At 48.8% G+C, this 15,915-nt stretch overlaps 1 protein-coding gene across 1 annotated transcript in view; it reads right to left on the bottom strand.

The window, feature by feature from the left end:
* LOC137631025 (uncharacterized) overlaps positions 1–15,400 on the bottom strand; it is a 71,668-nt gene extending 56,268 nt beyond the window's left edge. The window contains exons 1-2 of the mRNA XM_068362580.1: positions 15,290–15,400; positions 3,511–3,574 (exon numbers count right to left, since the gene is read on the bottom strand). Of these exons, the coding sequence (XP_068218681.1) occupies positions 3,511–3,554 (44 nt within the window). The 5' untranslated portion in view covers positions 3,555–3,574; positions 15,290–15,400. The remainder of the gene's footprint in view (positions 1–3,510; positions 3,575–15,289) is intronic.
* Between the last annotated feature and the right edge of the window lie 515 nt (positions 15,401–15,915).

Below are 15,915 nucleotides of genomic sequence, written 5' to 3'. Positions count from 1 at the left end.
CGGTCGCACTGGTGGATGCGTGACGGAGCCGGACACAAGATCATGGTACTGCTGCACAGTCTGTGAACTGTCAACCATGGGGACGCGAGGAAGTACAGTGACAACCCGAAACTGTCTAGACTGTCTGGGTTGTGCAGACAACCCCCTACCGGGTTGCTGAGGTTGCCGCACTGCGTCACAACAAGTCACCTCTGCTGGTTGTTGAACGTCTTCCTAGTGACACACTGAACGTCCACAACCACCTCCGAGAGTTGCTTAACGTCAACGTGCGACTGGCAACCCACACTGGGTCGCACCGGTGGAGGAACCATCTCAACTGGCGGACGTGAGTAGGATACCTCAGCGTCAACAGGGCGTACAACCAACCGGTAGGAAGGTTGTTGGCTAGAAGGTTCTTCTCCGTAAAAAAAAAATCCTCTAACAAGGACTAAGCTTGGACTGCATGTCTTGCAACAAAGCCCATTAGGGTCTATGGGAGCAGGTGTGGCAACAGACGGGATTAGCGACTGAAGCGGAACCATTTACCATCCCTGGAAGCATGTTATGCTTTAATTAAAGTCCATAGGAGGCTAAGCAGCTTAAGGCTCCTCTCCAAATGACAGAGTCCTCAAGGGAATATCAGAAGGAGGGAGAACAGCACTTTCTCATCTACAGGAACCATGTCCGAGAAAAGCTAGGTATCTCAGTGAGGGTTTCACTGGTGCATAAGCAGCAGACCAGAAGGCAACGTTATGTAACTGCTTGACAGTCTGTGAACTGTCAAAAACTGAACTGTCAACCACAACAGGAGCGTGAGGACATACAGCACTGGTGCATAGTAGCAGACCAGAAGGCAACGTCATGTAACTGCTTGACAGTCTGTGAGCTGGAAACAACCAAAGCTGTGTGGGGAAGCCTCAACTCCTGACTGACTAGTCTGCTGCGGGCGAGTGGCGGTAACCACAGTGGGTTGCGGAGGCTGACACACCGTGTCAAAACACGGCAGCTTGTGGTAGCTCACGCACGGCAACGGAGTGCTCCGTGTGTCTGTGGGAGTCAGCATGCGTCTGGCAGGGTCGACTGCGCATGGGTGGAGGAGCTCTCACAACAAGAGTGTGGGAGCAGGCAGCCATGCTGGGCTCACAACCGTGGCAGGCTGTAGGCCAACGGGTGCATCGTCAACCTTCTCCGCAGTCGGAGTGTGGGAGCTGGCAACAACAAAAGCGGAGTGCTGGTGCGTGGGAGGGACTGCCGTGGTTTGCGGAGCATGCCGCATTGCGTCAAAACACGGCAGCTTTACAGCACCTTCCCACTGCTGATGCGGTAGCTCACGCATGTCAACGGAGGGTGCAGCATGAACATGCGTCTGGCAGGGTCGACTGCGCATCGGTGGTGGAGCTCTCACAGGTGGAGTGTGGGAGCAGGCAGCCGCAGTATCTGCTGAGCGCACAACCGTGGCAGGTTGTAGGTTAACAGGTGCAGTGTCAACCTTCTCAGCACGATACTCCTGCATGAAGGAAGCAAGCTGAGACTGCATAGTCTGCAGCATGGACCACTAGGGTCTATAAAAGACGGCAACAAACGGAGCTACTGTCCGTTGTGACTGAGGGTCTAAAACAGCTGGTGCGGCAACAGACGGAGTTACTGCCTGTTGCGGTACCACCTTGCCTCTCTTGGAAGGTGTGCAGTCGTCGGATGACTGCAGCGAGTCCGAACTGACCCAGTGGCTACACCTAGGCCGTTGGACTTGCGCGGAAGGGACCGACTTGCACTAAAAAGCTGCAAGATTTGGTCCATGGTTTCTGCGAGAAACCTCTTCCGCAGACGAGGAATAAATGGGCTCTCTCGTCTTTGTGTGGGTGGGGCGATCACGTCGGCAACGTGTGTAGATACACCCGAAACCACCGAGGGAAACGTCTGTTCGTCGATCAAGGCCTGTGGAACCCATAAGTCCTTCGACATTACTTCTCCCCTGGGCTTGGGAGCTTGTAAGAGGTATCGGACTAGGTGAACAACTGGCACGAACAGACGAACCCTCGAACGCAACACTGTAACACTTTGCGCATATCACTTTATCACTTTTGATTTTCTGTTAGCACTTATTTCACTGAAATCGAAACTTTAACTGATTTCTATCTGAAACACGCAATCCTATCCTTCATTAAAAGGTAGTAATTGCGAAAACAGTTTACAATGCAACAGAAAAACATAATTAAAGATAAAGAATTCAGTGGCTGGAAAAGAGACTAAACACTAGATCAAATAAACTACGTTTAAAATCTCTCACCGCATAAAGCCTGGGAACAAGAATAAAACTCTAGAAACGTTTTACCTTCTTCCCCTACAGCGACTAGGGAGAAGAGTAAAAAACGAGAACAACGTTACCCGCTAGAACGAAACGTTTATTCTCCTCTCTCTCCCTCCGTCTCTATCTCTCTCTCTCTTCTCTCTCGACTTAGAACCTGAGAGAAGAGCCCAATTATATATCGTTAAAACATATTATTTGCTAAAGGAAAAAACTGAAAGGTTTCCCAAATAAAAAGTTCCTTTATTAGAATTTAAACCATTTAAGCTAAGAAAGAATGAACGAAACGCTAGAATCGGTTTACTCTTACTGCAACGTGAAACCGTGAAATACTCTCTCTCTATCGTAACGACAGAGCGCATGTTGAACGTTCTGAACGTCAACAACTGCGGAGACTAAACTAAACGTTAGTTCATCTTTGAAAACAGTACGAGACTTATCAAAGAAATTCTTTCAAAAACATTAAAATTAAAAAAGTATAAATTCTTAAAAGGTAAATACGAAATGACGGGCTCAATGTTAATTAACTTCGGTTCCAAGTAAGGACCGCCTACTATTAGGAAAGGTCGCATATAAACAAACATAAAAATTAATTTTTATAAGTTTATAATAAATGGAAAGTTAATCGAAGAGGCCTATAAAGGCGGAGAGATATAAAAAAAAATAGATCTATAACTTGTTAAGCAAAATTACCAAAAACCTAAACACACTTCCGTCTAAGGGAAGGGTCGGCCATTTAAAAGTGAATGAGAGTCCATACTCTCTTCGTCACCAACACTTCCGTCTAAGGGAAGGGTCGGCCATAATTAAATCTATCCAAAACGAGTTCAAGTTTTGAAATGAAGATAAAACCCCTGCATAGCGAAAGCTCAAAACTGGAATAGTGTACTTCACCAATTCGTTGTGAAAACAAATCCAGTTAGGGATGGCGTATTTAGTAGGTCTTGCCTGTGGCACGACAGAGGGAAAATTGGTTCTATGTTGACATCGAGTACTTGAGTACCTACGACAGAGGGAAAATTGGTTCTATGTTGACATCGAGTACTTGAGTACCTACTTGACAGATGGCGCTGTTGATGTACACCCCCACCTGTATAGCGATCGCTGGCGTATTCCGCCCGTAGATTTTTTCTGTCGGGCAGCAGGGATGCAGCTATATGATCATCGGGTAAGTTTGATATTGAAAAAGAAAAGATTAACTTCCATGAAAGGTGTACTTAACTAACCTGCTTCTCCTAGGAGGCGCCTCTGTATGTGGCTGATCACTCATACCGGTAATCCCTTAAAGCACTGAAACACAAGAAAAAAAATTATAACATTACACTAATCAATGATCACAGCACAAAACATGAGTTGCCTAACAATTAAAATAAAAGGAAATTTGTAGTACAGTAGTTCCATACATAATTACGAACTTATTCTATCAGGACACTGTCTACTGCAACAGGATTACTTCACTCTTAACAAAGATTATCCCAATCACTTAGACTATCCATACTCATCAGCTGCCACTTTGAGTTTCAGTGACCTGCAACATATGGAGACCCAGATACTAAAACATGAACATATTTTGAAGACTTAGATTAGCCAAAATACTTTGAGAATAAAAAGTAGCAATGACATATGAATAGGCTTACAAGTGCTCAGGAAGTATGATAAGAGTTAAGTCACAAAATTAAATGATGAATAACATTGCCAAAATAAAGTTTAACCAAAGTTATCAATCTTTGACATAAGTTGATTCTAAAATGTACTGATAGAGACATAGTAAAGCTACAGTATTACTATAGGTGCACCGACCTAGGAAAGGCAAAACCTCATCTGATGCTGTATTTGTCATTCAAGGGCTCCCTTTCTACTAAAGCAGTTACTTTGCAATAACTGCATTGGAAAAAAAATTCCTTTAGTACAACAGGTTAATTCAAGGCATGTGCAAAAAGGGATACTAAAACATTCAAGGTAAAAACCACATTCTAACCCTTCCTGTGAGACTTGAATATGACAAATTCGAAGATAATTTGTATTTTTCCTAACCATACAAACCTTAGCTATTTACATTAGGTTTACCTTTTAGCGCAGCCAAAATGACGAGCCAATAGTTTTAATGAGGGTTAATTACCCCCCGCTCTAGTTAGCGGGGGGTAGGAGAAGGGTAGCTTGCTACCCCTCCCCCCCCACACACACCGGTGACTTGCTTCACTTCACTTAGAGGTAGGACTTGACTTGGGGGTCAGGGATGGCGGGCACATACGTGTAAATAGCTAAGGTTTGTATGGTTAGGAAAAATACAAATTATCTTCGAATTTGTCATTTGTTCAGTAACCGAAATACAAACCACGCTATTTACATTGGGTGACTTACCCCTTAGGAAGGATGGAAAGTCCCCAGCCTTACTGACTTCGGCTTGCCCAAGGGCTCAATCTCTCAGTGAGCAGCACTAGAGAAAAGGAGCCCCTGCACCTCACAAGTTCCTAGCATCGCTAGGAACGAGTGGCCTACATAAGCAGTGTGTGGAAGAAAGAGTAACTCGTCCTATGAAGTTGACCTTGAGACCTTTAGATAGGAATCTAGGATAGGACGTTCCCAATACCACCTCGTCAGGGTATGGGGGACGCAACAGTATTAAGCTTAATACTAGGAGCACAAAGAAGCATGGGTTACCTGCAGAGGTCGAGGTCAGCTATGCGAGGACCAGGATGCTGCTTCCCCAAGAGAGGGGACAATGAAGAAAGAAGTAAGGGTCAGACATACTCTTTCATTCACGCAGACTAAGACCGGGTAACAACGCCCTCAACCTACTGCTACTTGTCCAAAAAGGAGCCTGAGGTTAGATCAGCTGTTGTGTAGCCACCACAGGGCCGATAGAAAACGTATCGAGGCTCCTGTGGGTCACGTCTTGCAGGTAGTGGGCTGTGAAGGTCGTCTGACGTTTCCAGACCCCAGCTTGAAGTACCTGCGTCACAGAGAAGTTTCTCTTGAAGGCCAGGGATGTAGCAACACCCCTGACATCGTGTGTCCTAAGGCGACGTGACGGAGGAGGGTCTGGATTCAAGGCATGGTGGATAACCCTTCGAATCCAAGCTGAGATGGTGTTCCTGGTGACCCTCCTCTTAGTCCTGCCTGTGCTCACAAACAAAGCTCGCACTTGAGGACGGACTGCAGCCGTTCTCTTCAAGTAGTGCCTCAGACACCTCACTGGACATAGTAGCAGCTGGTCTGGGTCGCTTGTTACAGAACGGAGACTCGCGATCCTGAAAGAGTCGAAGCGAGGATCCGGCACTCCACGATTCTGAGTCTTGGCAACAAACTCAGGGACGAACCTGAACGTTACCTCCCCCCATTCCCTTGAATGGGCGATGTCGTATGAGAGACCATGAAGTTCACTAACCCGCTTGGCCGAAGCCAAAGCGAGTAGGAAAGCCGTCTTAAAGAAGAAAGGTGGCGATCGGAGGCCTGGCGTAATGGTTCGAAGGGAGGTCTCTTAAGAGCCCTGAGGACTCGAACCACGTTCCAAGGAGGAGGTCTCACTTCCGACTGGGGGCAGGTAAGCTCATAGCTACGTATGAGTAAAGAGAGTTCTAGCGATGAAGAAATATCCACGCCCTTCAGCCTGAAGGCCAAGCTTAAGGCTGAGCGATAGCCTTTCACTGCCGAGACAGAAAGGCGCATTTCTTCCCGCAGATAAACGAGGAAGTCCGCTATTGCTGGAATAGTGGCATCGAGTGGAGAGATAACCCTCCCACGACACCAACCACAAAAGACTCTCCACTTTGCTTGGTAGACTCCCTCAGAGGACCTTCGCAGGTGCCAAGACATTCTCTCCGCAACCTGTTGCGAAAAGCCTCTCTCCGTTAGGAGAGGCTGGATAGTCTCCAGGCGTGAAGCCGAAGCGAGGCCACGGCCTTGTGAGGGACGCCGGAGTGGGGTTGTCTGAGAAGCTCGTGTCGTGGAGGAAGTTCCCTCGGGAGCTGCAGAAGGTCCGGGAACCATTCCGCGTGATGCCATAGCGGAGCTACCAGTCATCGAACAGTTGACCGATAGTCTGGTCCTGTTGAGCACCCTTCTCATCAGACAGAACGGTGGGAAGGCGTACACGTCGATGTTGTCCCACCGTTGCTGGAAAGCATCTTGCCAGAGTGCTTTGGGGTCCGGGACTGGGGACAGTACAGGGGCAGCTTGAAGTTCAACGCTGTCGCGAACAAGTCCACAGTCAGGGAACCACACAAAGTCAGGACTTTGTTGGCTATCTGAGGATCCAAAGACCACTCGGTACTCACTATCTGCAAGGCCCTACTCAGAAAGTCGGCGAGCACATTCCTCTTGCCAGGAATGAAGCGAGCTGATAGTGTTATCGAGCGAATTTCGGTCCACCTCAGAATCTCTACTGCAAGATGGGATAACTGCTGCGAAAAAGTGCCTCCCTGCTTGTTGATATAAGCCACTACCGTGGTGTTGTCGCTCATCACCACCACGGAGTGACCCGCCAGGGACCGTTGGAACTGCTGAAGAGCCAGAAAGACGGCCTTCAATTCTAGCAGGTTGATGTGTAGGCACTTTTCTGATTCTGACCAAAGGCCTGAGGCCCTCTGGTTCAGAACGTGCGCCCCCCACCCTTCTTTTGACGCGTCCGAAAACAGTCAATTCCGGGGGGAGGACGAGAAGACTCACTCCCTTCCGCAGGTTCTCGTCGACCAGCCACCACCGCAAGTCCGTCTGTTCCAAAGACCCCATCGAAATCAGAATGTCCGGAGAATCGGATCCTTGATTCCACCGGGACTTGAGCCGTCACTGCAGGGATCTCATCCTGAGGCGGCTGTTTGGAACCAGACGGGCCAGGGAGGATAGGTGACCTAAGAGACGCAACCACGACTGGGCGGGGAGCTCTTCTCGCCTGAGGAAGGGTTCCGCCACCCTCCTCAGCCTTGCTATCCGGTCGTCTGATGGAAAGGCTTTGTGGAGATTGGTGTCTATTAGCATGCCTAGATAAACCAGTCGTTGGGACGGCTGCAGAGAGGACTTCTCGAGGTTTACACGATCCCCAGATCCTGGCAAAGATCCAGAAGCCTGTCTCGGTGCCGAAGAAGGGTCGACTCCGAGTCTGCTAGGATCAGCCAGTCGTCCAGATAACGAAGGAGACGAATGCCGTTCCTGCGCGCCCAAGATGAAATCAGGGTGAACACTCTGGTGAACACCTGAGGAGCTGTGGAGAGACCGAAACACAGCACCTTGAACTGGTAGATCTTGTCGTCTAGGCAGAATCTTAGGTACTTCCTGGAAGACGGATGGATTGAGATCTGGAAGTACGCGTCCTTTAGTCTTGTGGTCTCACCGCAAGTCTGACCGTGTCTGCTGTCTCCATGCTGAACCGGGTTTGCTTGACAAACCCGTTCAGAGCTGAGAGATCGATGACAGGTCTCCAGCCTCCAGACGCCTTCTTTACAAGAAAGAGTCGACTGAAGAAGCCTGGGGAGCCGTCGACGACCTCCTGGAGAGCACCCTTCTCGAGCATGGTCTCGACTTCGGCCCGAAGGGCCAGCCCCTTTGCCGATCCCGTGGCATAGGAGCTCAACGACACTGGATTCGCTGTCAGGGGAGGTTGAGATGTTGTGAACGGGACGCGATAGCCTTGGCCGATCACTGAGACCGTCCAAGCATCGGCCCCGTGTTGCTGCCACCTGTGGACGCAACGCTGAAGGCATCCCCCCACAGGTGGACACGCAGGGGGACTGCCACCCCTAGAGCTTGCGGCCGCGGCCACCACCCCTAGGAGTCTTGCCTCCCCTGGAGGACTTACCGCCCCTCTTGACCTTGGCTGGAAAGGGCTGGGACTTGGACACCACCTTCTTAACTGCCGGTGCCTGCTTCGGAGCCTTACGAGGCTGCTGCTGCTGTTGCGGCGGAGCTGGAGGCTTATAGGGCCGAGCTGTAAGGGCCCTATGGAGGAGGGAGTCCGTGCTAGATTTCCTCCACCTCTCAGCCGTTCGCTCCATGTCCTGAGGCTCAAACAGGTTCTCCCCAAGAAGGGAAGCATGTCTGAGCCTACACACATCCACGGCGGGGACCTTCGGATAGAATCTCTCGGTCACAGCATCGCGACGCTTCAACACCGAGTTGGCCCACAGGATGGTGACCTGGTGCACCAAAAACTAGATGGAGCGGGTGCCCGAGAGTAAGAAGGTCTCCAGGGCCTTCCTATTGGTCTCCTAGGACAAGTCCTCGGAGCGCAATAGGATGCCCAGAGTCCCTAGCCAAAAGTCCAGCCACGAAGTGGCCTGCATGGCACACTTCGCGACCTTTTCATGGCTAAGGATCTCTTCCGCCGAGAACGACACCTGCCGGGCAGAGAGCTTCTCAAGGGGAACTCCCTTCGCCAGCTCCTCCACGGAGTGATGGAGAGGAAGAGCGAGGCTGGACTTACCCAAGATCTCAAAATACCTCCTCTGCTGAAGACGAGGAGGAGGGATGAGCTTGTTCCCGGCAGAGGAACGACTGGAGGAGGCAAGAATCGCGATCTGAGCGTTGGCCCTGGCTCTGGCACTCTTCAGACCCCGAGACCAGGGCAGAGCCGCACTGGACTTAGGGGCCTTCCGAACGTCAAACACTTCGTCCAAGATAGTGTCCTTGCCTTCACGGGGGGCGATCACGGGGTCCATAAGCCCGTTAAGTTGCCTTATCAGGCTCAGGACCTGCCATAAGGCATGTTCGGATTCCTGCTGATCACCTCCTTGCGGGCTGGCAGCTAAGTCTCCTGTCCCCGGAATCTCTTCCTGGGGTGAAGCGTGGACGTTCCCCCGGGGAGCCGCGGGTTCCTGGCGAATCCTCGAAGATGATTTCGGGACGGTTTTGGAGTCCTTGGATTCCCTCCTGGGAGGGATACAGGATCCCAACAAAGAGGTTCAAAGAGCCCCTTCCGCACGAGACGACTCTCCTCCATGAAGTGAAGTCTCCCCCCTTGGTGCCAAGGGGAAGACTACCGCTTCACTGGACTCACCCGAGGACGGAAAAGCCTCGTCCACAGGAGAAGGAAAAAGCACTCGAGCAGGAGAAGGGGGCTTCACGACAGACCTCTTGGGAACCAACTTCGCCCTGGGGGAAGTCACCACGAAGTCCACTCCTCTCTTTCTCTTCAGCTTAGGAGAGGCAGCCGTTGGTTTGTTGCCCTGATCGGCGAGTCCCGCTTTCATTACCCTCACTAACGCCCGCATCAGAGGACCAAACCAAGTCTGTTGCTCCACGGACACAGAGTCCGAAATCTTCGCTGGAGGGAAAGGGATCGGGCGATCCTTTGGAGTGGACACCACAGTACCTGCCTGAAAAGAAGGGGGTGAAGAATGATGCACTAACCTCTCCGCAGTGTCTTCCTTGTCCTGCAATACAGTCCTGCGTTTGGATGGAGGCGATCCCGAGCGCTGTCTAGGAACAAGCGTTCCTGCTGCTACCACTGGCTGCGAAATTCGCCGCGAACGATGGTCGCGCGGGCGAATGATCGCGCGGGCGCGCAGGCGAGTGGGCTCGAGGGTGTACAGGTGAACGACCGCGTGTCCGAGTCAGCGAACAAATGCGTTGGCGCGTGTGCGAAGAAGGTCGCTGGCGGCGTAGATCCGCAGGCGATCGGTGGTGAGCTGGCGAACGCTGACGCGCAGGTGAGCGATGGCGCGTTGTCGCATGGTGACGCGTTGGCGAGCGATAGCGCGCAGGACGCGCAGGTGAATGATCGCGCGATGGCGAACCATGTCCTTCCAGAACCTCTGGTCGACGACGCGTTGGAGAACGCGGGCGGTCCGGAGATCGCCGATAAACAGGTGATCGTTGACGCGTAGGAGAACGCTGACGAACAGGCGATACTAGAATCGTCTGTGAACGCTGGCGAGCAGGTGATCGCTGGCGAGCAAGGAGGCGACGCATGAGATCCTGTGAAGGAACAGGAAGATCGTAGGTGCGTGGGCGAACATGTGCTTTTGAAACACGCGCTGGAGAACGCGGACGATGTTGCGTAGACACAGGATGAGGATCGCGAGAGAGCTCAGGAGACTGATGGCGCGCAGGGTGTCCAACAGGGACAGCAGGATGATCAGAGACCACAGGAGAGGGCTGGCGAGCAAGCGGGCGATGATCCTCAAAAGAGCACCGACGAACGGGAGAGCGCTGACGAGCAGGAGAGCGCCTGTGCGCTAACACTGCAGAAGGGCGAGCAGGAGAATGCTGGCGCGCTAAGCGCTCTTCAGGAACCACAGGATGTAGGATGTCCTCAGGAGAGCGCTGACGAGGAGGGCGAACATCAGGAGAGCGCTGACGAGCAGGAGAGCGCTGACGAGCATGAGAGCGCTGACGAGCAGGAGAGCGCTGACGAGCAGGAGAGCGCTGACGAGCAGGAGAACGCTAACGAGCAGGAGAGCGCTGACGAGCAGGAGAGCGCCTGTGCGCTAACACTGCACGTAAAAGGGAAGAATCCCTTTGCCCCGAAGGGACCGTTGCCCGTCGGGTGACGAGTTCCCCAGAAGGTGAAGTTCTAGCAGGAGTAGGAGAACGGTCTGCAGAGAGGTCCAAAGGAGCAGGAGCTGTAGGCTGAGTACGACGAGGAGAGCCCCCTTCGGAGGAAGAAGATCCAAAAAGGTGCCTCTTAACCCCCTTGTAAGGGGAAGGGAGGCCCTTGCGACGCAGCGGACGGTGAGCCTTACGGCGAAGGCGGCCACGGGGAAGATCATCAGGACCATCAGTCCTCCGAAGGAGAGTCTCAGTCAAAGCACTTCCCTTAGAGGGAAGCTGAACAGCAGAAGAGCCCGTAGGACTCACTTCTCTCTTCGAAGGATGTACGGAAGGGGGAGGAGAGCCGTCAGCACCATCATCCTCAACTGCACCTGCAGAGGATTGCCCTGCCCCGTCGGAGGCCTCTGCCACCACGACGTCGACGATAGACAGAGGGTCTACCTCTGCTACCGCCGGCGACTGCTTAACGGCGGCCCCCAACGAGACAAGGTCAATCAAGGCGACCCTGGAGGGCAAGCCCTTAAGCCCCAGGGAAGCCCAAATCTGTAAGAGATCATCATTAGACAATGAATTATCAACAACCTCCCCCGGAGGAGGAGGGGGAACCGCCCCGCTATGGGAGGCGACGCCCTCTCCCCCCGCCCAAGGTCGGGAAACAGAACTAGGGCATGCGCTACCACTCGGCCGACTCTCCTTAGGAGCCGGACGAGGGGGAGCTTCGGAGGAGGTTTGGGCGGCGAAAGAAGAGTCCCAAGAACCTTCCTCCTTCAAGGCAACCCCCGAAGGAGAACGGTCTCTATTGGACTTCTTACGCCGGCGGCCAAACCTCTCCCACTGGGAGGCAGACCACTCCCTACACTCACTACACATGTTTTCCTGGTCACACCGTCGGCCCCGACACTGAGGGCAAAGGGTGTGAGGATCCGTATCCAAGGCCGACATAAAGGTCCCACAAGGGCGGCCGGCAACACCAGGGCATGTACGCATAGCAAAGATAATATAAGGTAGTCAACTTCAAACACACACAAGCTGTAGTAAAGAAAAAGCAGAAAAAAGAGGACGATGGACAGACACGTCTGTTCAATGCCGAGCCAAAAGTGAAGTGAAGCAAGTCACCAGTGTGTGGGGGGGGAGGGGTAGCAAGCTACCCTTCCCCTACCCCCCGCTAACTAGCGCGGGGGTAATTAGCCCTCGTTAAAACTATTGGCTCGTCATTTCAGCTGCGCTAAAAGGTAAACCCAATGTAAATAGCGTGTTTTGTATTTCGGTTACGGAACAAACCAAAAATAAAAAACATCAAGGCAAGTCTTTGCGGGAGAGAAGAACAGCATGTCCGTCCTCTACCGAGCCAAAAAGTAAAGTGGTTACTCAGCTGAGAGGTGTGAGTGAACGGGGTAGCCAGTCTAACCCCCCCCCCCCGCTAACTAGCGGATGGGGTAGTTATCCCTCACTAAAATTATCATGGCTCGTCTTTCGCTGCGCCGAAAGTAATACCCTATTATAAATAGCGAAGGTTTGTATCTATGTTGGAACACAGAAGCTTTAGGAAGACGAGTATGACATCCTTTAATACACTTCCTATATACAGGGGAGGGGTCAGCCATATTGAAGAGTTATAAGAGAGATCAAAACATAAACAAGGGTCAAAACTATCTAAATAAACCCAAAACAACAAAGATTTCAAGATAATATGAAAGGGAAATCAATAAAGCGAAAGCCCAAAACCAACAGACAGTGTACATCACCAAATAAACCGTCCAAATCAAAGTAAGTTGCGAGTGAATTCCAATTGTTCCAGCTAGCAATGGCGGCAGAGAAGGTCTGAATTGGTTGGAATAGTTCGGCCTGTCTACCGCGAGGGCGCTAGTACACACCTGGCATATCTGCGATTGCCGCGAGATTTTGAATTTCTGCTGGGCGTCCAGGGGCATTAGCCATTCTTATATAACCAGCAGGGAAGTTTTATGTTTCAAAATTAAAATTAGCATGGGCTAACTACCCACACCACTAGTTAGCTGGGGTAGGGGGGGTTAGCTTGCTACTGCTCCCACTAACACACCTAAGATTTAGCTAACTTTGCTTGGAGGTAAGACTTCAAAGGGGATAGGGCTGGCGGGCAAGTTTGGTTAAATAGCTAAGGTTTGTACAGTTAGAAAAAATACAGATTATCTACGAATTTGTCATGATCCGTAACTGGAATACAAACCTACGCTATTTATTAGGGGTGACTCACCCATTAGGAAGGGTGGACGTCCCTGCCAATCTGGATTTTTGGCTTTACCCGGGGGCTCTTTATCTGAGTATGTTAGCACTAAAAAATAAGGGGTCCCTGCGCCTCGCTGAAACCTTGTTACGCAAGGTCTGCGGCCTACGCAAGCTGTGTGTTGAGATATATAGAAGTGTGACCGTCCAGGTAAAGTTATTCCGAGTCTTTAGTATGAAAAACTGTTGTAACCACGACTTTCCCAATACCACCTCGCTAGGGTATGGGGACTCAACAGTATTAGTTTAACACTAGTTACTCAACCTGTGAGGAACTGGCTGCTGATATACAGTGAACCCTCGTTTATCGCGGTAGATAGGTTCCAGACGCGGCCGCGATAGGTGAAAATCCGCGAAGTAGTGACACCATATTTACCTATTTATTCAACATGTATATTCAGACTTTTAAAACCTTCCCTTGTACGTAGTACTGTTAACAAACTACCCTTTAATGTACAGAACACTTAATGCATGTACTACAGTACCCTAAACTAAAACAGGCACATATATTAAAGGCAATTTTATATCATGCGTTCCCTAAACACGCTAAAAAGCACGTTAAAAAATGGCAACCAATGTTTTGTTTACATTTATCTCTGATCATAATGAAGAAACAAACTGGAGGTAGAGCTTTGCTTATTACCCAGACATATTTCCCATACTATTCCCTTAGAACTACATCACATCTTCCTACTTTAGATATATATATATATATATATATAGATATATATATATATATATATATATATATATATATATATATATATGTGTGTGTGTGTGTATATATATATATATATATATTTATATGTATACACATATACATACCTACATATTTACATACTGTACATACATATATACATAAATACATGCATACATATATATGTATATATGTTACTGTATGGATAAATATCAACACAACATCGTGTTCAAATAGAAATAAATTTCTACCTCATACTTGGGATCGAACGCTAGCCCCTTCTAATGAAAGGCCAGGTCGAAACCAACCATGCCACGAGAGGCCCCTAAAAGGAAATCCGAACCTGACACTAATCTAGCTGTCCGAGGATTTACCTGGCGAGACATCAGTCTCTTACCAGCGAGTTTTACCCGATTTCCCCGGGCCACCACGTGACACAATTGGTAGTAATTCATTCAAATTACCCCTAATGAGTCAATATGGATAAATATCAACACAACATCGTGTTCAAATAGAAATAAATTTCTACCTCATACTTGGGATCGAACGCTAGCCCCTTCTAATGAAAGGCCAGGTCGAAACCAACCATGCCACTGTATATATATGGGTTATGGAAAAAATCCGCGAAGTGGTGAATCCGCGATGGTCGAACCGCGAAGTAGCGAGGGTTCACTGTACACAGGCTCAGAAGTTTATTTTTCTTGATCTCTATGGTCACAGTCCTATAAACACCCAAAAAGCTATTCCCCATTTGTGACTATACCAAGGATAATCTTCCAACAATAAAAATGATGGTAAATATGGTAAAGTTTTACAAGTCTACAGGGTATCATTTCGAACAAAAAATATGTTTTCATGTAGTAACCAAATTTGACCTTCATTTAAACCGTAAACAAACAGAAAAACCAGTTCGACTAACTTCAAGTAGCCGAACTGGTTGTTGTTGTTGGGGTTGAAATGAAGGTGAAAACCTGTTAAATCACGTTATTTACAAGAGGAAAACATATATCCTTGGTATAGTCACAAATGGGAAATAGCTTTTTGGGTGCTTAAAGGACTGTGGCCATAAAGGATCAAGAAAAATAAACTTCGGATCCTTTGTATATCAGCGGCCAGTTCCTCACAGGTTGAATAAAAGTAGACATCAACTAACCTATATTTCCCTCCCTAACATAATCTATAAGCCATGTCCTTACCTACTTACTTAACGGGGGGGGGGCCTGACGCCCCCTTGTGACCCCTCCCCTTGCACTGCCGTATTCTAATTGAGCCATAATAATACACAAGCGGCCGCTATCATACATACACCCCTAAACTTCTACTAGAAATGCTAGTCCAAATTCTAATATCTAATCCAAATTTTAGTATATAAGCCTAGCTAAATAATCTTGTAAACAAACACTGATCAATCGTAGGATAACCGATCTTACATTTGACATACGGTAGTGCCTTTCGTTACGATTTGTACATCAGTGGTTATTTTCTATCAATTTTCGAGTGTAATAAAACCATATGATTAGATCGTATACAAATTTAAATGCATCTGAGTTCTTACTTACGTCGTAAACACGATAATATTACATACTCAGAATTTCACTTTCAAAATGCCATATTTACATGTACGTGCTTCCATCTAGCGGTCAGAATAACAAGTTGATCGTGGAGAATCGGAGATTTGTATTTTGTTTGTGAGAACCCGTCTAAAAATCCCCAAAACTCATGGTAAAAAAAATCCCAAAACAACCCAAAAATCCCCATTTCCACAAATATATTTTCTTCTGATAATGTAGGCTTTACTAATATAGAAATTACTCAATGTACTTCATATAAGTGCAAGTAAACTAATTACAACAATGTAAAGGTATACTCATCTGTTTCTTCTTCATAGAAATTTGTACAGAATATCCTCATCAGACACCCAAAATTCCCAAATCTAGGAATAAATTCCCATATCTGGCAACACTGGTGAGAATAAAAATCATCTGAGAAAGTAGTAGTACATACAATGTTTGGAAATATAGACACATGGGGTGCATGAAAATAAAAAGAAATGAAAGAACTAGAAGGTATACAGTACAAAATTATAAAGGGAATATTTGAAAAGGTTGTTACCACACCTTATTGGGGGTTAATGGCAGAAACAGCAACAGGAATTTGGCCAGTTGAAAATAGAATAGAGTATAAA

This window comes from Palaemon carinicauda, chromosome 39, assembly GCF_036898095.1.
Source record: "Palaemon carinicauda isolate YSFRI2023 chromosome 39, ASM3689809v2, whole genome shotgun sequence".
In the NCBI taxonomy this organism is placed as follows: Eukaryota; Metazoa; Arthropoda; class Malacostraca; order Decapoda; family Palaemonidae; genus Palaemon; species Palaemon carinicauda.
This window is presented reverse-complemented; position numbering and strand designations above follow the sequence as displayed.